The sequence below is a fragment of the Camelus bactrianus genome, chromosome 8 (genome assembly GCF_048773025.1).
Source record: "Camelus bactrianus isolate YW-2024 breed Bactrian camel chromosome 8, ASM4877302v1, whole genome shotgun sequence".
Lineage (NCBI taxonomy): Eukaryota > Metazoa > Chordata > Mammalia > Artiodactyla > Camelidae > Camelus > Camelus bactrianus.
This window is the reverse complement of record NC_133546.1, coordinates 24,806,681-24,832,034: the sequence shown is the minus strand read 5'-3', so window position 1 is coordinate 24,832,034 and position 25,354 is coordinate 24,806,681. Positions and strand designations below refer to the sequence as shown.

General features: G+C 39.0%; 1 protein-coding gene across 6 annotated transcripts in view; it reads left to right on the top strand.

The window, feature by feature from the left end:
- PDE7B (phosphodiesterase 7B) overlaps window positions 1-25,354 on the top strand; it is a 290,370-nt gene that overhangs the window by 222,836 nt on the left and 42,180 nt on the right. Inside the window, exon 1 of one of the 6 annotated variants that reach the window (XM_045524590.2) lies at window positions 25,147-25,287. The exons of the other annotated variants lie outside the window; for them this stretch is intronic. Within the exon in view, the coding sequence (XP_045380546.2) occupies window positions 25,224-25,287 (64 nt within the window). The 5' untranslated portion in view covers window positions 25,147-25,223. Of the gene's footprint in view, window positions 1-25,146; window positions 25,288-25,354 lie in introns of those variants that run through there. 6 annotated transcript variants of the gene reach the window in all.

Genomic DNA, 25,354 nt, shown 5'->3' with positions numbered 1-25,354 from the left:
AAAACATGCTCCAAGACCTAAGGAACCAGGAAAGTGCCATCAACTATTCTAGCCAACTAGGTATAAATATTATGGGAGAATGAGGTATTCAAGTAGGAGCCAGAGAAGTCATTCATTATACCTGACTGTCTGGGGAAAACCATATCCATAAGGGGTTCTTGGGGTTGGTCTGGTCATCGGAAGAACCAGAGGTGAGGTCAACGGTGGGGAAAGTGGAGGGTGACGGGAAAAAGATGGTGAGCTCAGTCAGGACAAGTTGCTCGTAGGATGGTCAAGCAGAGATATCCAGGAGAAAACCGGAAGTGTGGGCCTGCAGTACGGGTGAGAGAGGCAGGTTTTGGAAGCTCCACTTGGTAATCACATCCACCCATGAGCAACAGGGCCAGAACAGGTATCACAAAATCAACTTGAAAATACTTTGTTCAAGTTCTCTTACAGTGTTAGTTTATAATAAGCTTGATTTATCAAAGCACAAGTCCACCAACGATAAAGCCCACAAAGAAGGAAGTTTCACCAGCAATTTATTTTCCTTTGTGAGAAACAATTTAGACATCACAGTTCAGACATCACCCTATCCCCTCCCCTCATGGATTCGATTCGGTACAAACATGGCCGGTTGTGTCAGAGCCCAGAGGGTTTGCTAACTCCCCCTGAATACAGCACAGAGAAATGGCAGTTTTGTACTGCAGCATTTCCTTGAGTAAAACCCTAACCCACTCGGAGTATTTCTGGCATAGTGGCTTCTTTGGATTTCTGGAGACAGTAAAATATAGAGGGAAGCAGGAGTAAATCAAGTTTCTTTTGACTGAAGTTTCCCTATGAGTCACTGAGCTAGAATGACTTGTTTGTTAAATAAAATTAAATTCAACCTCCTACCCAGAAGCAGCACAGCCAATCTCTTGTGACTTCATTAACAAACAAAATGAGAGGTTCTGTCCTCTTACTGCGACCCTACCCTCAAAGTTTCAGAAGCTTTAAGACTCACCATGGACCCATTTAACTATATATGTGAAAAAATAGAGTGTTTCCATCCTTCAGATCTTTTGTGTGTTTCCAAACTGAGATCTCAGGGTTAACACACAAGATTGAGATCTTGTTTCTTTCTAACTAGCAAACCAAATTGCCTTGGGGCACCTGGGTGATTTGTTACCTATAAGTAACCATAAGAGGGAGGGCAGTAGAACCCACACCTGAAGAAAGTGGCAGCAATTACAGAGGCAAATCTCAAGGGAAGGTGGCAAACATCCCTACACCTAACAACGGCCACCACAACAGCGTTAAGATGAGAGGCACTTAATCCCAAGCCCAGGATGCAGGCGGCTGGCTGTGGGGCCCTCGTAGGCAAGGCTGCCCGAGGCTGTAGTCTCCTGAAGACTGAGAAGCACAGGAGGGATGCTGTGCTTCCGTGTCTACCCTGGCCGCCCCACCCAGAGCCCTGCGCGCCCTAACTCCACTGCCCAGGGTACACACTGAGCGGAAAGACCATGAACTTTCAAGTCAGACTGGGTTTGAATCCTGCATCTTCTGTGAGCATGCGAAAAATACCCAGACTGCTTAATGGCCACACATATGGAAGGACATTGTAACACTGGTCTCACTGGTTAGAGGTGAGAGGTAAATGAGTTCGGTATGTCCAGCAGTCTGTCTGGTTAGGAATAGGTCCTCAACAGATCTAGTAGAACTTCGGGTGTACCTACTTCCTCTGCTGAGTACACCCCTTCCCAGCCACCTCTTCTCCTGGGAGATATCTACATTCATCCCTCTGTATCCACAGGGGATTCACTCCCGAAGACACTCCCATGCCTGCCCCGCCCCACGCGGAAACCAGAATCCGCGAATACTCAGATCCCTTACGGTCCTCCCTCCATGTCCGCAGCTGCGGAACCCGGGGATGCTGACAGCTGACTGTATTCACTGCTGGAGGCGTGGCCCAGCATTACGACCTTTGTGAAGCCTTCTTCAATCCTCCTGGAAAACTAACTAATTATTCCCGTATCTGTGCTCCAACACATCTTCAAGAAGGTATCCATCACACTGTAACTGCAAACTCTCTGAATCTGAATCTCCAACTAGTATATTTTCAAAACATCCTGAGGTGATCTGATGCAGCAAACCTGGACCTTCCATGAGTATTTGGGAACCACTGATACAGTCATTTATGCCATACACATATCAAATGATAGTAATACTAATAGATAACGTGTGCAGTCCTTAAGTTCTAGACACTGCTTTACGTGCTTTGCACAGATTGACTCATTTAATCCCCACAAGATCCCCATAAAGTAGGCACTACTATTTAAAAAGAGGCAACTGAGGCCCAAAGAGGAGAAATAACTCACCCAAGAAATAACTTGCAGCCAGAATTCAGACTCTAAAAATACAATGTCAGAGCACAAGCTCTTGGCCATAATGGGCTATAATTCTTCTTTATATACGAAATTCAAAGGCAGTACATGTGTGCAATACATTCCTTTTATGTGCTGTGTATATGACAGTTTCTCATATTAAATATTTTTCTTACAACAGTTTTCTTTGTATAGCACATTTAGACTGTTTCCTTTTTAGTATCAAACTGCTTCAATATCATTGAACAAATATTTCTATAACTTAATAAGAAATTTGCAATTATACACAACAAAGATAGGAGATTTTGCAACTTTTCAGCTCTTTTTCCATGTTCCTATTGCTCTGGCAGAAGGTGCTGAGTGACAAATTGTTCATTTCATCACCTGACCTTGCATTCTCTGATAAGGAAGAGAAGGGTGTGGTGGTGACAGTTGAGGACACTTGTCAACTGTCCCCAAGAAGAAGGAAATGGAATCACTATTGTGACAAATTTAAGTCAAATTTGAGGCTGCCACCGGTTGCTTTATTTTTTCTCAAGGGAGATTTGGTTATTTCCTGTCATGCAAACTGCATCGTTGAAAGACAGTTTCTCAAAATGTTTATAATACATTAAGTAAAAAGAAGCAGGATACAAATTGCATATCTTAAAAGAAGATCTCAGTTATGTTTTTAAAAATACACCAGAATTTTAAGAGATTATTTCTAGATGATTATTATTTCCCTCTTTCTGTTTTTTCTGTTTTTTATACCATAAGCATGTATTCCTCTTATATTCAGGGAGAAAATGAAATTTTATTAAGAAGAAAAAAACTGAATGTTGACCAGAAATAGAATCTTTATTACCTTTCTCTAAATGAAGTAATATCAGAACGCAGAAAATGAAGTTGTAGCCATAGGCTAGGCCATTTTCTGGGCTACCTTGGGAAACTGGTTAGAAATTGTGAGGTTGAGTGGTTATCGAAGCTATGTATGTACTTCACAAGGATGGCTTGTCCTTTAAAGATGAAACTTATTCCAAAGAGCATGAAACCAAAGTTTTGCAAGCAAGAAACAAACAAAACACAGAGGCCAAGTGACTCCCTGAAAAGTAATGAAAGGGTTAAGATCCAAGATTCAGGCCTTTTGACATTGTTTTTCCACTCAAGTCACATGGCCTTTCATATTCAAACATTACCTTAAAGGTATAAAATTAATTTTACCACTTTCAGTGAGAGAAAAGCTTAAACAAGGATCCCCTCTGAAGGTGGCGGGTTTGGATTCTGGCAGCAGCGGCTGCCCAGACCTCTGTGTCCTTCGGTTTTCTGACTGCAAAAGAAGGAGTGAGGAGTAAATACCTCACAGGGTTATTGTGAAAAGTAACAAGTAAATATGTGTAAAATGCCAGCACAGTCCTCATAGCAGTGCAGATCCTCAGTGCACGTGGGCTTTTATCGTTACTGTTACTCTTTTTCCTATTTCTCTGTGGCCATGCTTGTGAGAAGAGGACGTAACACATAAACACGTTTGACTGATACTGAAGAGAGTGGTTCATTAACCCTTTCACTCTTTTACGTATTCATTCATTCAACAAATCTTTGTTAAGCTCCCCCCGCAATGCCAGATGCATCTCTTTCTGAAGTGTGGTCATAAAGTAGTAGAGAGAAAATGGTAGCTGGAAACATGGTGTTAGGGAAGTTTTTTGGTTTTGTTTTGCTTTTGCAAGACATTTAAGCATGCTGAAATTATGGTGAGAAAGATCTAATTTAAAAAAAAAATGGACTATATGAGAGAGAAAGTCGTAACTGGGAGTTGTGGGGAGGGGAACTGTCCCCCTGTAGCCCTCTTGAGTTCTTGTGGCTGGATTAATAATAAAACTGACACCAGACAGATGGTCAGGAGAAAAAGAAATGCATTTTAATTCATGCACTTGAAGATCTCATAGAAATGAAACCTAAGAAGTAGCCAAAGCAGGCTACTTTAATACTTTTCAGAGAAAGAAACCATAAATTTGTGAGGAATTGACAGGACAAAGAGACTTAGGTTTTAGGTGCCCAATTAGTGAAGAATCTGAGCAGAGTCTGGGCTCAAGGTAGTGAATTAAAGCAGTTACAAGGTTTGTATACCTAGGCTTCTCAGCCCTAATTCCAAATCTTCAGTGACAAGGATGTCCTACTTCCAGACACAGAGGGTGCACCTTGCACGTGAGAGAGTCCTTTCCTGCTTTCAGGGAGACAGCGAGGAGTCAGCCTGTCCCTCTTACACTGGCCATTTCTTAAGTAACTTTGATTTAAAATAATCAGTATGCCATTGAGGCTTATTTTGGGGTGGCCTCCCTAGGCCCCAACAGAGTAAAATGTCCTGAAAATGTAGTAGGTAGTAGGGGAAACTGGCAGTTGGTCTCATAGAACAGAACGAAGGAAGGAATGGGGGCAGAGTAGGAAGTTTTGTAGGGTTTGTAGCAAAAAGGTAAGGAATTTCCCATCTACTGACTTTCAATGTCTCCATGAAGTCGGAAGCAGGTGGAGAGTGGTGGAGACAGGGCCCTGGAGGACCCTCTGAGCCTGCCCAAAGAGTGAGTTCTGTGCTCCATCACAGCTGTGGCACCTCTAAAAAGAAAATTCCAGTAACAACATGGTGGGCTGCCCATCCCCCACCCCCACCCCCCCTCCTGGCCCAGACTGTAAGTCTGTGTCATTGCTTTCCCTTTTGCTCATGGTGGGAGCCATTATAGATAAGCTTGTCACCACTCCTGCCTCCCCCCATATCCTACATCTCTCCACAGTGCAAAACTGAAAACAAAGAACGTGATCACCTCCTGTCAAAGACCCCCTTCTCTTTCTTGGACTTACTTGTGCTCTGTGGGTAATACAACCTGTAAGGAATGTCCAGCCATGAAAACGAGTTTTACTTCTGCCTTCTGTGTCTCTGCCCTGCACACCTACCCCACGACCACCCACAGGGGCCAATTCGTCACATGCAGACAGCTGCGGCTGTAGCTAGTTTATTTCTAGGCAGAGGTGGGAAGATGTTCCCTCCTTGCTCTTCTTCCCCCAGAGTCTATGGACTCTATGGTAATGTGAAGATTTCTAGCACCTTCTCTCCCAAAAGTCACCAAGAATTAGTCAAGGAGAATAAACTTACCTTAGCATAGACTGCAAACCCCAGTGTCCCCCTTCCCTGTTCCACCTACCATTTTTTGCCAATCCCTGCCATGTGGAGAAGGAAAATCCCCCATCTCCTCTCTTCTTCTTTTCTCATTCTTTCATTTCATGCCTTACCAGATTTGCTTTATTTTCTATTTTGGAGACAATTCTTGGTAAAGATCAGAAAGCTAAAAATCTATCCAAAAAATCTTCTCCTGGGAAGACCAGGAGTATCTCTCTCTGTCTCTCTGTCTCTCTCAGAATTAAAGGTAAACTGGATTAAGCAATTCATATTTATTGAGAATATGCTGACTGCCAGATCATGAGCTACAGGAGATAAAGGATAAAGAAAACATTTTGGGAAAGGCTGGTACACAACTCAGAGAAACACCAGACGAATGAACACCAGATAAACTGACAGGTGCCAAGGAAGCTCCCATGAGAGAGCACTGGACATTCTAGTGAAGGACCTCATGGAGAGGTTGACATTTTTAGAAGTGGAAAATTTTTTTAAAGTTCGTTCAGAATAAAGATCAGGAGTGGGGAAATATTGGGTTCATTCAAAAGTTGAGTCCTTTCGAGTACTAGAGTGAATGTGTAGTATCAAAGGGAGGGAGTTGTGCGGCTGGAAGGAATGTAATCAGAACTGATGTCAAATTAGGCTGCAGCATAAGGGTTGGTTAGAACTATACCAAGGGCCGTCTTGAATACCAGTTTTTCCTCTACTCTGTAAAACATGAAATGGAGATCACTGAAGACTTGTGGGTAAAGAAAAAAAGGTTTTCTCCTCCCCTGTAGCTTGTATAGCAAGTGGTTGCTTCTTCTTAACATTAAAAATGTTACAAATAAATGGCCAGTTATTACAATGAAAATGCATTCCCTGTGATTTCAACACCTTTTATACCTAAGAGCAAGACTTCTTTAGCAACACGCTTTACAAAAACAGCATATACTGCTCTTGGTATCCAATTTCTATTTCCAATTTGTTACATAGAAAGTCTAGGATCTCATTTCTAAAACAATTTACCATTGTAACTCTGGAAATTAGCTGATATTTATTGCAAATGTTCTATGTGCTAAGCACTCTTCATGTATAATCTTATTTATTCCTCTTGATAGTGTGGTAGGTTCTGTTAACTATCATCGTTTTCAATTGACACAAGAGGTGGTGGAGGCACAGAGAAGATGCCGACGCCCACATAGCTGTACGGGACAGTCAGGTTGCAAAGCCGCACAGTAGGTTCTAGAGAGCGTCCTCTGTACCCTCTGCTGGAAGGCTTCCCGTTACCCCCCTGATACTGATATGTCCTCCTCAGGCAGGCCTCCAGACACAGAAAGGCTTCTGGGATCCTCTTTTTCATTGATTTATTCATTCAATAGATATTTATCAAGCACCTACTATTTATTGTCAGGCACTGTTCTAATCGCTTAGCTCCAGCAGTGGGAAGGAAACAAACAAATAAACTTCCTTCTTTTAAAGGACCTCTTCTCTTAGAGTATTTTCTCTCTATCACTAATCCCTCTTCATTATAGCAGTGATTATTCTTTAAGGGGCAATATTAGGTCTCCGAAATGTCAACACTGTTCTTGATACCACACTGCAAAAGCATCTTAATATTCATGTAAAAAATTATTTTCAAAGACAAATAAATGATAATAACTCAGAGGGAAACGATAATAACTCAGAGGGAAACGTTTTAAAAGATAAGGGTGAATTAATATATTGAAAGACAAACACGTTCTAGTCAGTTGAATGTTTTAATTGGGAATTGCCAAACATGGGTAGCCTGTTTTGAAAGAATTATAATAGAACCAAAAACTTCTAACATAAAAGCTATTTGGAGCATAACTCAGTTTTTCTTCAGTGACTCATGATTTCTCAGAATCTTCGAATGTTTCAGAGTTGATTATTTTAAACAGCAGTTATTAACTGGAAGTTCAAAACAATCTTTGTGAGGAGTTTAGCTTTCTTATTTTTAAAATTTCCATTTGCCGAACTTACACAGGCCAGTGGTACCACCTGAGACTTTGAAAATAATCTAAAGCAGAGGGTTTTTATTTCAGCTTTGGAAATAACTAACAGTAATACAATGGATAAATTTCATCTAACGTTAATAGCCGGGTAAGTAAGAAACACCCACTGTATGGAAATTAATAAGACATGTCACTGAAGTCTTATGACAGGAATGTTCTTAGAGTATTTTTGAACTACCTATTTAACAGCTCTTACCACCTTAAATCACCCATTGGTATTATTTTTTAAGTGCCTTAAAGTAGAGAAGATTAAGAGAAGGAACACTTATGCTCCTTTACATGATAATTAAGAGGCTCTGATAACCATTTACCCATGATATTAATGGCATGAATAATAAGAAAGGGTGACTCAAGGTAATTTAAGGACAATTTAAATTACATATGCAAAATGAAAACCTGAGCTGGAGTGGTAGAAAATCCTTAAATTCCACTTCTTAAATTGTGGAGTGGAATTTTAAATGGGGCTGAGACATATGTGCAAAGCGTCAGCAAAATAGTGCATTATTAGAAAAACTATACAAACAAAAGAACATTGAAATCACTTTGCCGTATAAAATTCAATGCTAAGTGGCAGTATCATATGTGCACATCCCCTGATGCCAAACTTAGGCTGTATCCCCATCTATTTCCTTCTCAGGACTAATGGAAATCAATTTTGCTTTTATCCTCATGTCAATAAAATACAAGCTACACAAGGAAAGGGACTTTATTTTGTTTACTGCTCTATCCTTGTGCCCAGAACAATGCTTTGCACATAGTAGGGGCTTGACAAATATTTTTTGAATGAATAAACAAGTTATTTAAGGTGTTTATTCAAAAAGACTTGTTACTAAGGATGGCAAATTCTATTTTTACTAAAGTTAAATTGTACATCATACGCTGACAACAGTGGCTGAAGGTTTGCCCTGTTATAAGAAGTTTTTCAAATAAGAGTTCGGCAGAGGGTATTTTCATAAAGACTGTCAGTAGTGTGTGGTGCAGGTACTATATGACAGATACTCCGTTCTAAAATATTTGTATTTGTGATATAGTATTAATATTTGAAATGCAATATTTAGGGTATATTTTAGCAGAAAGAAAATATGCTCTTTCTAAGGAAGAAAGAAAGTTAAAGCATGTGACTGAATCATCCTTTGCCCTTAAATAGTATTTTCCAAGCCCACAGCCTTCGTTAGTCTATATGCTTTCTAGCACCATTTCCCAAAGTGAGCTATACGTACCAGACGGTACACAAGAAGATCTTACTGTTATGGGAACAGCCTTTTTTCTTTTCCTTTAATAGTTACATATTTATTTTAATGTGCGAGGAAAAATGTGCTAATTAGCACATCAAATCTGTTTTTATTGATACCAAATAGCTATGATATATTTAAGTAAAAATAAGTTTATTTGATTTAAAGAAAGATACTCAGTAAACAGTGGTATAGGCAGATATGGTAAAGACCATAATAATGGCACGTGGATGAGTGAAACTGGGGGGACTCTGACTTTGGTTCTTGCTTGGAGCAAGACAACTCCCGTGTCCTTACGAAAATCTTACGATACTAGAGTCTGTTACTTTACCACCTTCACCAGCTAAGTTTTTACCTGGTAGAATGGCTTTTAACCCTCTCAGATTCAATGTTTCCATTTAATAGCACGTATTTTATAATGTTCTCCTTTACTATGTTGAAAGGAAATCCATAGCCTACTTGTTCGTATAAGTTTAAAAAAAAAATCAATGTAAGGTCCTGGCTGTATTGTAAAGCCAAAAGACAAGACAAGCAATATGTGACTTACATAACGTTTTCAGTGTGTAGATACGAGGAGCTAACCACTTTAGAAGGCACAGTGATGTGGCAATGTACTGCACTTCATGCAGAATCGCTGTGAATGTGACAGCTACTAATGCAGACCGGCACAGGTGTGTTATGTGGGTAACAGAACCCAGTATCATAAGCAGTCTTGCCACTGGTAGCTTCCTAAGATGGAAAACAACTTCTAATAAAGTCCTGTCCACCACCCCTCCCTGCCAGAACTACATTCCTCTCTTAATTTGCATAGTAGTTGCATTCCTGAAAAGGAGATATTAAACTGTGCAAAAGAATGCTTTGTGCTTCTATGTAAAATAAGGAAAACAGGGTTAGGTTCCTGGTTCAGTTAATTATAAACAGACATTTCACCTACATGAATACCTGAATAGCCATTGAAAAGTTGGAATGAGATACAGGACAACTCTTTGATGTGTGGAACTGTCCCACACACTTCAGGACATCCAGCATTCCTGGCTCCCTTCCACTAAATTCCACTCAGGCTCTTTCTGTTGTGACACCCAGAAATGCCCCCCAACATTTCCCAAATGCCTCCCATGTTGATCCCATAAATCCAATAGCACTCAGGTTGATTTGTCTTTTAAGCTCTTTATTGCTAACTAATGGGTATTCATCCATTTTGAGTTTTTTATTTATCAGTGATAGCATTTGGTTCTAAAGTATCTTAATTATAAAACTCTATGGCCTCTAAAACTATTATAAAATATTTCATTTTATTATTATTACAGATGTTTTATTGTTTGTGGCTTGTTAACTGTAAAGTTTGTTGGCTTAAAGTTGTTAAAGAGTAAGTATTCTTAAAGTAATTTTAGAAACTTGGGTTGATTTTAAGAAAAATAGTTCAGAGTTGGGCTCCTGAAAGAATCTGAAATTCAATATAACTAGAAATCTGGTTGCTGAAAATCAGATACTTTCTGAATCATCTAAGCCTCCCAGGGCTGCAAATTTTGACAGCATAGCTTTAAAAGCAGATTCTTGGCATAATTTTGAGTGGGTTTTGACCAAGTCATGCTGAGAAATTTGCAACTGCAGCAATCATTGGGATGTACAAGAAAGAGAAAAAAAAAAACTAATGCAAACTTTCCAGGGTGAAGGACCTTAAACTTAACTGAACTCCTGAACTTTACGCCCTGTTGTGATCTTTTTGACACTTTGAAGAATCGTTCTGGAGAGTCTCCAGATAGCACACTCTGCACTCTTCATTCTTAAACAGTGTGAAATCTGTCAGCCCAACCAGGTCATCAGGAGGGCAGACTGTGACTTGTCAGTACTGAGAGGGATGTTCTCCAGGACATAGAAGAAGCTGAGCAGATTTTATTTGTTACCAAGAGCTAGAGACTGGTGTTTTGAGAAGGAGACTGGTTTCCACTCATTGGGCAAGCTGGCTTAGGACATATGCTTGAATCAAACATGTCCTACACAAGCTACCCAAGTGATGACTTGGCATCCATCCCCTTACCTCTTATCAGAAAGCTCATCATTGAAAACAACTAACACAGCTTTATTTGCAGAAAATGGGAAGTTTAAAACACTTGTCTCAGCTCAAGATAGAACATGATTTTTTTTTTAATTAATTCTGTTGTGTGAGATAGAGAAACAATATCAGTTCCTGGGAGAGGTGTGAACTCTTGATGCCTGTTCTTCTACTTGTTCTAGATTTTTTTTAAACTGAGTTCCTTAACCTTTTGGTACTCTGTTTCTCTGCTTATAAACTTGGAATAAGGATAGATGTTATTAGTTCAGGGTTTTTTGTTGGAGAACTGGGACTTCTGGGCAAAATTACCAAATCAATGAAATTTTTCTTTGACTTTCATACCTTCTGTAACTCATTCCATTGTGTTAAATGCTGGGAATTAAAAGGCAAATAAGGCATAGCTCCTGCCCTCAAGGAAGCAACAGCACCGTGAGTGAGAAAGACAAGTAAATATGACAGTTCTGATATGCATGAATAATTGCTTTGCTGAATGTAGTTGGGGGGTGGGGTTGCTATGGAAGCCCAGCCCAGAACACCATCAACCACTGGGAAGGATGGAAAAGACTTTCCACCATCCTCTGTCTCCTCTCTCAGCCTCTCCACCCCAACTGCCAGCTCTTCAAAGCACAGCCTCTTCCATGGCTTCCCTTCTGAAACAAAACTCCAAGTTTTAGACTGTTCCTTCAGCCCTTTCCATCATAATTTGTCTGTTTGATATTGCCCACCTAATTGCAGACTAAGTCAAGCTAAGGTATTCATTGCTTGGTCAAATAGCTTTCTCCAGATGATAGTTGCATTCTGACTAGGGCTGTCCTTAGACATTCCATTAATCTTTATTGAGCATGCACTGTGTGGATGAATTTCAATTCTTCTACCCAACAGACTGATGAGTGGAAGAACCAAGGCTTGAACCTGGTCATCTCACTCTAGACCAAAGGCTCATTCCTTGAATTATACTTTTTTTACTCCCTCTCATCATGGTCTATAGGCTCTGCCTAGCTAGACTGCCCCACTGGCTGAGACTCCAAGCAGAGCAGTAGGATGGCGCTAACATGGCTTACCTAAGTGGAGACTGGAGAGACACTGGCACAAGCACTGTCACGGTGTCACGGCTGCTCCTGGAGACGCATACCCCACAAGAGCACTGCTTAGTTATCCAGCCACACTAGCTGCCTGCTAGAAGAGCAGCTGGAGGTCCCAGGAGAGTGCAGCTGTCACCCTCGCAACCCAGGATTACAGTTTTCAGCTATTACTGCCACGGAGGAACAGGAGTGAGCTCCCCTCTTGGCAGGGACTCTCTGAGGGAGGAGGCCACATCTTCATCACCTTTGCACCCCCAGCACCACCCAGTGTCTGGACCAGAATATACCCTCATTTAATGTTTGAAGAAAAAAGAAGGAAGAAAGAAGGAAATGGAAGGGGAGGGAAGAAAAAGGAAAGAAGAGCTCTGGAGACAATCGAGGACAGTCCTTCTCTTGGTCTCTCCACAGGTCCTTAGCTGAACTGACTCCATGGCTGTCGTGTCTCCGCCTCCCCTTCCTGTCTGTCTCCTCCTTCAGGCACAGCAGTTTAACGCTTCATTCCAAGCAATCCAGTGCTAATGAGCGAAGATGGAGAAGGCAAGAGAAGCTTCAGAACAAACACTTCATACACTTCTTCAAGCATTTCCATGTCACCCCGCTTTCACTTCTTGCCATTTGCATCTCCACAACTCCTACTTGAGCGGGCCCTTCTATAGCTTTAGCAAGTTACATGTATATTCACTTTTTTTTTTTCAATACAGGCTTTTATAAGCTTGTTTTCAGAGCTCTTTGGTCTCTACAGTCCTAAGAATAGGAACCTATTTCTTACTGACCACTCTACCCTTGCAGTTAGGCTTTACCTCATCTGGAAGAACGTGCAAGACCCATTCCATTACCAGAAAGAACACAACCTCATGGGTAGGAAATCTCAAACCCACGTGGGAGTCAGAGGGTGCTACAGCAAACTCCCTACCTTTCTTCTCAGATTGGCTTTCGTTAGAACAGAGACCACCTTCAATGGGTGCTGGTATGTCCCTCCTCTTTTGATCTCCCTTTCTTCATTCCTTTTCTCCTGCTCTATCCTCTCAGCCTGTCCGCCCTGCCACATCCCCTACACACATACCGGGCACCATCTTGCCTCCATCCCTTCTGACTCCATCCAGGACGAGGGGCAGAGTGAGTCATCGCATTCTTGAGAGTAGAGCCCACTAGACAAATAATCTTTCTCTTGTTCATATTTTTCACTTCATAGGATAATTTCTAGGCATTTTTATACTGAAATATTTCTTACCCATCACATCTGAAGTAGAAACAAAAGTAGTGAAGATGATGAAGAGATTACCCCACCACCTTCCTCTGGATAGCTGAGGGCAGAAACGCCGTCTTGAAAATTCTGTATATTCAAGTACCCAGTACCTGGCACAGAGTAGGTGCTCAATGAATATTTGTAGGTGGACCCTTCGCAGGGTCCCCACACTTAGATCTAAGCAGCAAGAGAGACTTAGGAAAAAAAACAGCCAATTCATGCCTAAAAGGGTCCCATGCTGGACTCTCACATGTCCCCTAGTCTTTGTCCTTTCCTGTAAAGAGCAGAATATAGTGAACAGAGCATCTTCTTCAAGATCAGATAGATCTGGGTTTCAGTCTCTTCTCTGCTCCCTGAAAGACTTCACTTTGATCCATCGACAGCTACCAAAGAATATTAGATATTTATTCAATAGCCATTCCTGAGTAGAATATTGTTTAGCATTATAAAGGTAATTAGAAATATTTAGAAAACACATAAAAGATAGATGTGATTTCTAGAGGGAAGGAAGGAGGGAGAAGAGAGGAGAAAGCCCACCGGCCATGTGAAACAAGTAAGATTACACTGTCAGACAGCATCTCCATCAGCAGCCGCCCGCCAGGTAAAATCTTAGGAGACTTTGAGGCTCTGCTCGGAAATGGTTAAACACGAGGCCTGTGTGCATCCTGTCAGTTTTATTTTGAGCAGCCTGTTTGCCCAAGAACCTCCCACTCTTTCCCTTCCCCAGAAACTGCCGCTCTATGTACACAACAAAAATGTTTGTCTTTTCCAAAGCTTGAGGTACTAACCAACGTCTGTGAATTTCTTTGTGTAATAACATAATAATCAAATCACATTGTCAGTGTCAGTAATACATGTGTTATCAATTTTAAAACCCACAAGTGATTTATTATTCACCTCCCAATATTCCATTTGTACATTAAGTGAGGAGAAGCAGGGAAGTTACATACATAGAATCACTTCCAAGTTTTGCTAAGAAGTTATTTCTCTGGTTGTTTTCTGCTTATTTCACAGGTTGTCTTTCAATATCAGCACTGCAGTATTTCTTACTCTGACATTCTTGTTCAGTGATACCAATTTTAATCTTCAACCTTTGAATCTTTATTGTTTTAAAAACGCTAGTATTTATGAATTATATTGAAATGTCCTTTTATTGTTCTTGTGTTACTGTGTTTTTTAAAAAGGAAAAAAAATCTGAGATTCCTTGAGTATTCATACATCACTGTACCTCAGGGAAAATAGGGTTACGTGATGGACTCTCACATGTCCCCTGGTCTTTGTCCTTTCCTGTAAAGAGCAGAATATAGTGAACAGAGCATCTTCTTCAAGAGCAGATAGATCTGGGTTTCAGTCCCTGCTCTGCTGTTTATCAGTTGTGCAACCTTAGATAAATTACTGAACTTTTCCAAATCCATTGCTTCACACATAAAATGTACCAATTAATACCAACTTCACAATAGCCATTTTTATGAAAATTAAATAGAATGACAAATGTAAACTACCTAGTAGGTGCTCAATACTTCTTAGTCCCATCACCCCTTGCCCCAAAACCTTGTTTTTGCTCTGGATGGAATAAATGGAATAGGAGGCCAGGGGTGCTTATTCTAGATTAAGTACATCAGTTATATCTTTGGGGATTGTTCAGGTACCCATCAAGTGGACACTGGAATAATCATCTGAAGCAATTCCTCCTTCTCTCTGATCTGGCCCCATGTGAAAATATATAGCTTTCCATGGCTTGTTACTGGTTTGAATTTTAATGGGAGCTTGTTCCTTAACAGTATCCTACGCAGAGTTGCAGATATGATAACACCTAAGATGCCACTATAACCCATAGAGAGCCATGGGCCCCGAGAAGTAAATCCCAATGTCCAGGTAAACATCTCAAGTCCTCTACCAGACTAGAGTGGATGTTTACGTATAACAAGTTATATTCCAACCATATATAACACCTACTTGACTCAGTCCAGTTAAATCAGAGGATTCACTCAGGTGAACCAGCAACCACTGTAACCCATAAAGAGAAAGGAATTCACTTACAGTGAACTTCCTTTCCGAAGAATAAAACATAAGGGGTCCTTTTCTGAAAGTTTTCAGAGATCCATGTTCCTTTCCAGGCCACTACTGATGGATACACTTAGTACTAATCTACCACCATTCTAAAGGTGCACTTATAATCATTTCAGAAAATCCAACAAATTCAGAAAAGAAATAGAAGGTCAAGTTCTTCTACACAGGAGATTACCCTGTTATCTGTTGTGGAAGATGAATGAATCTTCCCTGCTCTGGACAATTCATTCAACTCAACAATTTTGTGGTAGTATCTGTCACGAGGAAGATAATGTGCTACAGGAGGTAGGAAAAATAAAAAGCTTATGTCTCAATCAATAATCACCTTATCTCTTCACTCCCTCATTCAATGAACACCTTTTAAGCCAGCCATCATACTATGTAAGACATGGTCCTACCCTGACAGGGCTTACAGTAATTTGCTCCGCATCTGACTGGGAGGAGGTGAGAAATGACTTGAGATGGGCTAGTGAAGGGTGGATGGCATTTCAATAGATGGAGATAGTATTCAATTGAGAAGGAGTGTTAGAATCATACAGAAGCTTGAGGGACCTAGGGAAGAAAACCAGCAAGAATATAGACCTATCTATCTACAAGAGCACTGGTGGGACAGAATAATGGAAAAATAAGTTGGCATCACATTATGGAGGATCATGAATACCAGATAAATATTATAAATGTAACTAAGTAGACATTGGGGAGCCACTGAAGAATTTGGAGCAGAGGGCTGACATGGTAGGACTTGTGCTTGAGGAGTAAATCTGTCCGTGGTAGGTGAGATAGACTGGAGGATACAACTGAAGACAGTCAGAGAGTTAGTCCAGTATCCCCGGGTGGGGGAGTATAGAACCAGCAGACAGAGTGGAAGGAGAGGAACAGAGGTACATTGCAACACATATCTGGAATTTTTGCAGTGAAATATAACAATCCAAACACATGTCTCCAGATAAGAGACCACACTTATTTTAAATACATGCTGAGAACTAGGGAGTTAATGCAGCAGTTTTTAACCTCTGGAGACTTAGAATCAACTGAAAGTTTGGTCACCTCAATTTGCTCACCACAAACCATTGCCCTCAAAACTTGGGATTTGCTAAACATTTCAAACTCTGAGAAGCGGTGGGTTCAATAAAACCACATTGTGCCTGGCACATATTTCTTCTTTAAAACTGAGGAAATTGGATCTGCTTACTAATTCATTTAAATTTCATTCAAACTGGGATTTTGAAAAACATCTCTTATTGCCCAGAGACATCTTAAAAGCTTATTTTTAAAGACTTTCCCCCCCTTACAAAAAAGGAAATAATAGTTTTTCAACTATCCCTGAACCCCAGAAGTTAGAGATGCATAATCCATGGGTTGGAATGGATTTTTTGGGAGGCAAAACAGTAGACTTAAAAACAGCACATTTTGCCACAACCCAGTGCATTGGTTGGTTGAGGACAGGGTTTTGACCCTCTGGAACACTCTCTGAGCCCGTTTTCTAGAGCCGAAGCAGCAGGTGTGGGTACAGTGAACTGGGGAAGGAGTTCATTCCATTCTATGACTCATATCAGCCATATTGGTTTTCTCTTCCCTGTCAAGAACATAAAAGAGAAATGGCAATTTTAAAAAAATAAACATGCCAAAAAGTAGAACTAGAGAAACAATTTAACCTGCCTTAAAGAAGCCTTCCTCCACCTCCTCCCACTCCGTGGCAGTGTTGAAGCAAAGCTCTTCTTCCAGTGACAGCCATCAAGAAGTCGTGAGTATTCATTGTACATCCAAGAGCTAATGACGTGGGCTTTAATACATCTCTATTCAAGATCTAAGTTTGCAGAACTTAAAATAACTTCTCAGCTCCTTTTAATTCAAATTGATTTCCCAACTTCAAGTTCAGTTTTAAGGAAATGGTGAATTATCTTTTGGTTTGGGTTTTTTTTCCCTCTTATTTTTTTCCTTCCTTTTTTTAACCGTTTTTGTTATTGTTGCTAATGTTACATGGTATGTGTTTTTATTTGTTTTTTGAAATTGCGACTTATTTTCCTACTTTTCTATTAAAGACCCTGGAAAATGCCCTAGATGCTAAGGAATTTAATTTATATTTTTATCTCAATCCGATTTTTATCTCTGGATCTCATAGGTCATTTGTACTCCCTTTGTCTTAAACGTATTGTTCACCCATATATGGTGACATATGTGCGAGAATAGTCTCCATTCTTGATGTTTCAGGCCAAGTAATATCCTTGGTTGTCGCCAGCTTCTGTGCACCATTTTCTTACTGCTGGTAAGATGTACAGGAAAAATAAACAAATATGATCATTTATGACCACTGAAGATTTTTGACTATCTGTGGGATAGACACAGTATTTTCTTTTCTCTTTTTTAATATTTAATACCCCCTTCACCCACTTCTCTCACACCATCCCCCACCTCTGGCAACCAACAATCTGTTCTCTGTATCTATGAGCTTGATATTTTTTAGATTCCACATATAGGCGAGATTATACGGTATTTGTCTTTCTCTGACTGACTTATTTCACTTAGCATAATACCCTCAAGGTCCATCCTTGCTGTCGCAAATGGCAAGATTCCATTCTTTTTTACCATCATTGTACTTTTATTTTTTAAAGGAACCTTTATACAGTTTTCCACAGGGGCTGCACTAACTACATTCCCACCAACAGTGCACAAGGATTCCCTTTCTCCACATCTTTGCCAACACTTGTGATTTCTTGTCTTTTTGATAGTAGCCATTCTAACAGGCGTGAGGTGATATCTCATTGTGGTTTTGATTTGCATTTTCGTGATGATTAATGATGTTAAACATCTTTTTATGTGCCTGTTAGCCATCTGTATGTCTTCTTTGAAAAAATGTCTATTCAGATCTTCTGCTCATTTTTTTAATTGAATTGTTTGAGTTTTTTGCTATTATTTTGTATATTTATATATCTTTAATCTTTATGTATTTTGGATACTAACCCCTTACCAGATACATGATTTGCAAATATTTTCTCTTAATCAGTTGGTTGCCTTCTCATCTTGTTGATTATTTCCTTTGCCTTTAGTATGACATATTTCCACCTGTTTATTTTTGCTTTGTTGCCTTTGCTTTTGGTGTCAAATTCAGAAAATCATCGCTAAGACCTACGTCAGGGAGCTTACTGCCTATGTTTTCTTCTAGGAGTTTCACGGTTTCAGGTCTTACATTCAGGTCTTTAATTCATTTTGAGTTAATTTTTGTGTATGGTGTAAGAATAGTGATCAAGTTTCATCCTTTTGCAAATGACTGTCCAGTTTTCCTAACACCACTTACTGAAGAGAATCTTTTCATCATTGTATAGTCTTGGTTCCTTTGTTATAAATTAATTGACCATCTATGCATGGGTTTATTTCTAAGTTCTCTATTCTGTTCCATTGATCTCTTTGTCTGTTTTTATGCCAATACCATACCATTTAACTACTACAACTTCATGAAATAGTTTGAAATCAGGGAATGCGATGCCTCCAGCTTTGTTTTTTCTCAAAGTTGCTTTGGCTATCCGGGGTCTTTTGTGGTTCTGTACAAATTTTAGGATTGTTTGTTCTATTTCTGTGAAGGATGTCATTGTAATTTTGAAAGGAATTGCACTGAATCTGTAGAATGCTTTGGGTAGTATAGAAATTTTGACAATATTAATTCTTCCAATCAATGAGCACAGAATATCCTTCCATTTACTTGTGCCTTCTTCAGTTTCTTTCATTAATGTCTTGTTTACAGTATACAAATCTTTCACCTCCTTGGTTAAATTTATTCCTCAGCATTTTATTCTTTTTAATGCAATTGTACATGGGATTGTTTTAATTTCTTACTCTGACTGTTTGTTATTAGTGTATCAAAATGCAACAGATTTTTGTGTGTTGATTTTTTTTATCTTGCAAATTTACTGAAGTCAATTATTCTAAAAGTTTTTTGATGGAGTCTTTAGGGCTTACTATATATAATGTCATATATCAATATCATATTATCATTTCTATATTTCAAAGGCTTTTGGCAGTTTGTTTTTTTATGAATAAATTGAGATTTTAATGTCTGCAGATGCTAAACTGTAAAAGGTGGGATTTGACTTAAGTCATTACAGCCAAGTCTGAATTATGAATTATGAAATTTGCTGAAAGATTAGGCAATGGAATATTCTGGAGCACCATTTTATAACTGTTCCAAATGCAAAAATGTGGACCCATAGCCCATAAAACAACAAAATCCAAACCAAAAACACCATCAGGATAACTGAATGCTTTTAAATAATGATTTTTTAAATTATATAAAGATATTAAGTAAACCTAGTATTTTACTATTAGACACATTGTTAAGATTCTCTAAATTTTTGCAGGCTGATTTTAGCTGAGCTGTCTGTAAAATTTAGCTTAGCTAATCATTTAAACCTCTGTCCAGAAATGCCTATCATTATACCCCTAATAATCAAAGCAAAAATATGTAGTTATTCACAGAAAGTTCTTGTGGAAACAAATGTGTCAGGTCTTATCCAATAATTGTATAACTCATTTCAACACTTCAAAAAGCAATAGCTAGGATTATTATACAGCATGGTGATTTTTCTCACAGGTTGTTCTTTATATGGATTTTTTTTCTCTCAACTGTATCTTCACTTTATATCCTAATTTTCCATTGTCTCACACAGCACAGTGTTCCCTAAATGACAGTTGATAAATAAGTTATTAATATTGTTTTAAATAAATTTGTTTTCTTGCATTATTGAATGCTCTTCTTCAGAGAGCTACTTGTGGATTTTTTTTTCATTTAGCTTTATGGATGTCCTAACATAAGAAAATTAAGCCCTATTGTTTTCATAAATAGTCATCTAGCATCACTTCTGAATTATTTTCCTGTGCATTAAAGAATAATCCAGATAGCAGTGCTAAATAGCATAGTTATGACTTGGTATTTTAGAAAAATATTGGCCACCAATGAATACTGCAACTTCGCAGACATCATCTGCACATCTCAGACAATACACTTGAAATTGTACAAATAAAGAATGCACATCATTATAGCCAATTGGTTCCAAAACTTCAGACCTCTCACAGTGAAAAACATTGTATGCTACACTCTTTTAACCTACAGGCTACTGTAAAAAAATTAACTATGAGAAAGTGTTATTGTCTAGATTTATTTTAATACAGATTTTTTTTTGTATTATCTGAGCTTGTGCTGCAAAGATATGACAGGACTAGAAGTAGGGTGAGGGGAATGAGGCACTGACCTCAGGCTCAAAATTTTGGAAGGTACCAAATAACTCAGTAATTAAGATATATCATTTTAACGTAATATTTTTAAAATAAAAATTAAGGGCAAAAATATCAAAAATTGAAATAAAAATGGAAAGAGATCTACATCCTGTCACATTGATAGACTATCATCTGTTTGACTACAGGGTGAAAAAAAAAAGTAGGGAAAGGTCTTGCTATCTTCTTCTTTGGTTTAAGGAAAAAATGGATCTAAACTTAATACCTCCAGCTTTATAGCATCATTAGATTAGCAATATTTTAGTCAAAATGCTCATTTTAGTGTCTAGAAACCATTATTTCTTATCATCTATATTTATTGTATGTAACAAGTGTCATTATCTCAACTATTAATCTGCTTAAAGTATTTTAGCACCTGGAAAGTTGAATGGAAGTTTACAAAGGAATAATTCATAATTTCAACTTTCTATGTTTGTGATGTATTTCCATAATTCAGGCTTAAGTTGTTTGCTTCCGATTCTGTGATGCAGATGCAGGCATGCTCTCAGCTCCTAGGAGATTTTCTTTCAGTATTTTAGAATGGGGGACTTTTCATAGAATATGAAAAAAGGAATAGATCGTTGTGTAGATATTTTCTTTTAGGCTTCTGCATAACACAGGGATAATTAATTTCATTTATTTATTGATACCCTTGATTTTACTCTGATATTTCTGATACCCTTGGTACAGAAATATCACGTTTCTCTCCTCCCCTATGAAGCAAGACTCTTGAAGTCTTGAATATACTTTATGTTGTTGCCTCAGATTTCTCCCTTCCCATTCTCTCTCTTCTTGGACTCTTTATGATAAAATAACTTCAGATTTACTAGAAATTTTGCAAGAATATGACAAAGAGCATCCATACACCCTTTACCTAGATATACTAATTATTGTACTTTGCCCAATTTGCCTTACTGCTGCTTCCTTTGTAACCACTTGAGAATTTGTTGTACACATCATGCCCCTTTATCCCTAAATACTTCAGCATGTGTTTTCTAAGAACAAGGAATTCTTTCCTGTAACCACAGTTCAACTGTCAAATTCAAGACATTCATAGAGAGAATATTATTATCTCATATATAAGTCTGTATCCAAATTTTACAAGTTATCCTACCAATGTCATTGATGGAAATTTTTTTCTAACCCAGGATCCAGTTCAGAGTCACACATTGCATTTAGCGCACTGTATCTGGTACCCATTATTAGGAAGCAATACCTGAGGTTCTCTTTGTCTTTTATGACTGACATTTTTTAAGAGTACCAGCCAGTTGTTTTGTAGAGGACACTTCGACTTGGGTTGCTCTGATGTTTACTCCTTTGGGGGGTCGGATGTGCACCGGGGGCAGGAACACTGCCTAGGTGATGTTGTGTCCTCAGTGCATTACATCAGAAGGAGTATGATGTCAGATTCTCCCATTACCGGTGATGTTAACTTTGAGTGGTAGTGAAGATGGTGCCCCCTCTCCATTTGTCCACTAAAAACCTGTCCATTATTTTCTTTCCAATTAATAAGTCACCTGTGAAGAGATATGTGATTATCCTGGTTTTTTTTGAACTTTCACTAACCAATTTTATTATCTATTGATTTTGGCCTGAAGCAGTTATTTCTAAAAAGGTTGCAAAACAGCAATTTTCTAACTCTTTATTATTTCTTCTACCTTATTGGTCAGTACTTGCTACAAGGAAGAGCTTTCCCTTATTTATTTACTCACTTGCTTGCTTACGATCAGTATGGACTGATGGAGTCTCCTTTCAGTCAATGACTTACAGTCCACTCTTCCATTATTCATGTTGAGTTTCATTTTCCCCATATTTGCTCGGAGGGACCCCCTTCACATTGTCTCCTCTGTCATTTTTGCATAAGCCCATCATTTTTTGAGCTCTCCCTTATTTTCTGGCATCATAAGAAGCTATAGTTCATCTCATACTTAGACTCAGCCACTTCACCAAGGTTATCTGGTTCCTTTTCGTGATAAATTGTATTTAAATAACAAAATTTGAGTGCTAGGTGTGCCTGATGCTACTGGGTGTTTTTGCTTCTAAGCATACAATAAAATGTGCTCTTTTAAGTACATAGTTCAATGAATCTTGACAGGTTTATATACCCATGGTCAATTCCCAGTCTTCACTGTACTTGATACATTAGCAGCATTTGATACTAAGGATCACACCTTCCTCCCTACATATGGTCTTCACTAGGCTTCCAGGAAATGATGCTCCCTTGGTTTTTTTCCTACATCCCCACAGGATACTCCTTCTCAACCCCTTTGATTCTCTCTTCCCTATAGCCCTTTAAAGTTGAAGTACTCCAGAACTCAGACTCTGGTGATTTTCTCATCTGTATCTACGCTCACTCCCTAGGTTAATCTCATCTGACAGCTCCCAGGTTTTTATCTCTAACTCAGTCTTCTCCCATAAGCCCTGGATTTTATATCTGCTTATTTCTACTTGACACCTTCACCTGAATTTCCAATTGAGTTTCCATCCAAATTCAACATGTACAAAGCTGACATCTACCCGACACCCCCCCGACCTGTAATCTCCCCCATCTCAAGTGATAGCAGCTCCATTCTTTCAGTTATTCAGGCCAAAACCATGGAGGTACTCAAAATATAGTCAGAATCCCTTCACTTCTGCTCCTATCGTCTAACCAGCCATTATCTCTTGCCTAGATTATTTCAATAGCCTCATAATGAGTCTCGCTGCATCAACTCACAGACATAGGAAACAAACTTATGGTTACGGGGGTGGGAGGGAGGGGTAGGAAGGGATAAATTGGGAGTTCAAGATTTGCAAATACTAACTCCTATATATAAAATAGATAAATAACAAATTTCTTCTGCGTAGCACCAGGAACTGTATTCAGTATATTGTAGTAACCTATAATGAAAAAGAACATGAAAACAAATATATGTATGTATATGTATGACTGAAACATTATGCTGTACACCAGAAATTGACACATTATAACCAACTACACTTCAATTTAAAAAAAACTCTCACTTCATTGAAGCTTGCTGCTGTTTGCTTCTGTTCTCAACACAGAAGTCATGGTGACCCTTTTTAACTAAATGCGACCATATTACTCATGCTCTGAAAACTCTGCAGTGGTTCCACATTTCACTGAGAGTAGCGCCCAAGCTGTGACAGTGGTGTACAAGGCATAATTTTCATGCCCTCCCCCTACGTTGCTCTATGACCTCATCTCTTACTCCTCCCTTTTTCTCTCTTCCCCATCCACACTGAACTGCTGCTCATTCCACATGCCAGCAAGCCAGGCACACTTCCACGCTAGGGTTATTCCAGCTGGTCCTTCTGTAAGAACAGCATTTCCCCACATATCTGCTTGGCCAGCCCCTTCATCTCCAAGTTCTGAACGAATTGTAATCTCTAATGACGCAAACCCTGACTATCCCAACACAGAACTCCTGATCCCTCGTTCGCGGCTCTCCTTTTCTCCCCCATTGCATTTACCAGCTTCTCACACAGTTTTATACATTACTTCCTTTTTTATGTCTACTATTTATTGCCTATCTCTCTGTACTAGAGTGCAAGCTTCCCGAGGACAGGGATCTTTGCTCTGCTCACCGGAGGATCTAGAATGAAGGATCTCACCAAGCATCTAGAACAGTGTCTGTGCCTTAGTAACACTCAAAACTTTTTTTTAAACGAATGAACCACTTTACCCCATGCTTTGATTTGATAAACTGCTATAAATGAGTAGCGACCCACCAGTAGAAGTGAGCCCACATATACCATTTTTAGTATTGCTGTGTGCGTTAGCACCCAACTTCGATTGTATTCCTCTTATCTCTTCCTTATCTCCTTTTTATTTACATCTTTCCACACATGAAATCTAGAACCACTTTAAAATAAAAAGAATTTTAAATCAGGTAGCATTTCCAGAAAACAGTGGGTTTTGCCTGCCCTGAATTAAGCCTTTGCATGCATAATGTAACCTAAGTTAACTGATTTTGGTCATTCCCTGCCTTCGGGGAGTGCCGCGTTGCTAAGGAGGCCCTTGCTCATTGATTCTTCTGCTTCTAGTATCCATGGTGATTTTTATTTCTATAGAAGAAAAACAGACATGGGAGGAAGCACGAGAGAAACCAAAATTTCTTTGTGTATGAACTGTATGTTTTCCTACTAGGACTGTTCAACTGACTCCAGATCCAGAATTGGCAACAAACGTCACTTATGTGGCCGAGTGATTCGTAGAATTTCAGCTGAGATAAGACATACCTTGACAGACATTCATGTGCTTGGGGTATTTCTGGACAATGACCATGACGTCAACAGTCAAGTTTTGAAAGGCACATGTGAAGGGAGTATTAAAATATCTCTACTGACAGGATCAGATTTTTATGGCCACCAGTAAGAGAGAATGTACTCCATTAGAAAATAAACACCCTCTCTGCTTCATGTCACGGGAATCTAGGTCACTTTTGTGCTGAGATCTTTAATTCCTTTGCCACTGATGTTCCTGGGACATTAGGAAACATTTCCTCATGTCTAAGCTAGTGCGTTCTCAACTCTTCTAATTCAGGTGAAGGATTTCATCAGACTAGAGAGAGTGTAGGATGAGAAACTAGTCTAAATCTGGGAACCTCAGTTCCAGGATAGCAGGAAAAAAGCATGACTGTGCCTTTAAATGCATGCAGAAGTATGTGCATTCACTCACTAATCTTACCAACATCATTAATAAGAAAATGAAATTCTTAACACACATTTCATGTCTTCCAAAATTACGTTCAGAAATATCTCAACTTCTTAATGAATGTAATATATAAGAAATATTATCTTTGTTCTAGAAGAATTTCAAATGCAGAGTTAAATGGTCTGTATTTAAGAAAGCATTGAGAGCATCTTTTAAATTTCTCTTCTTTATAATACACCATATTTTT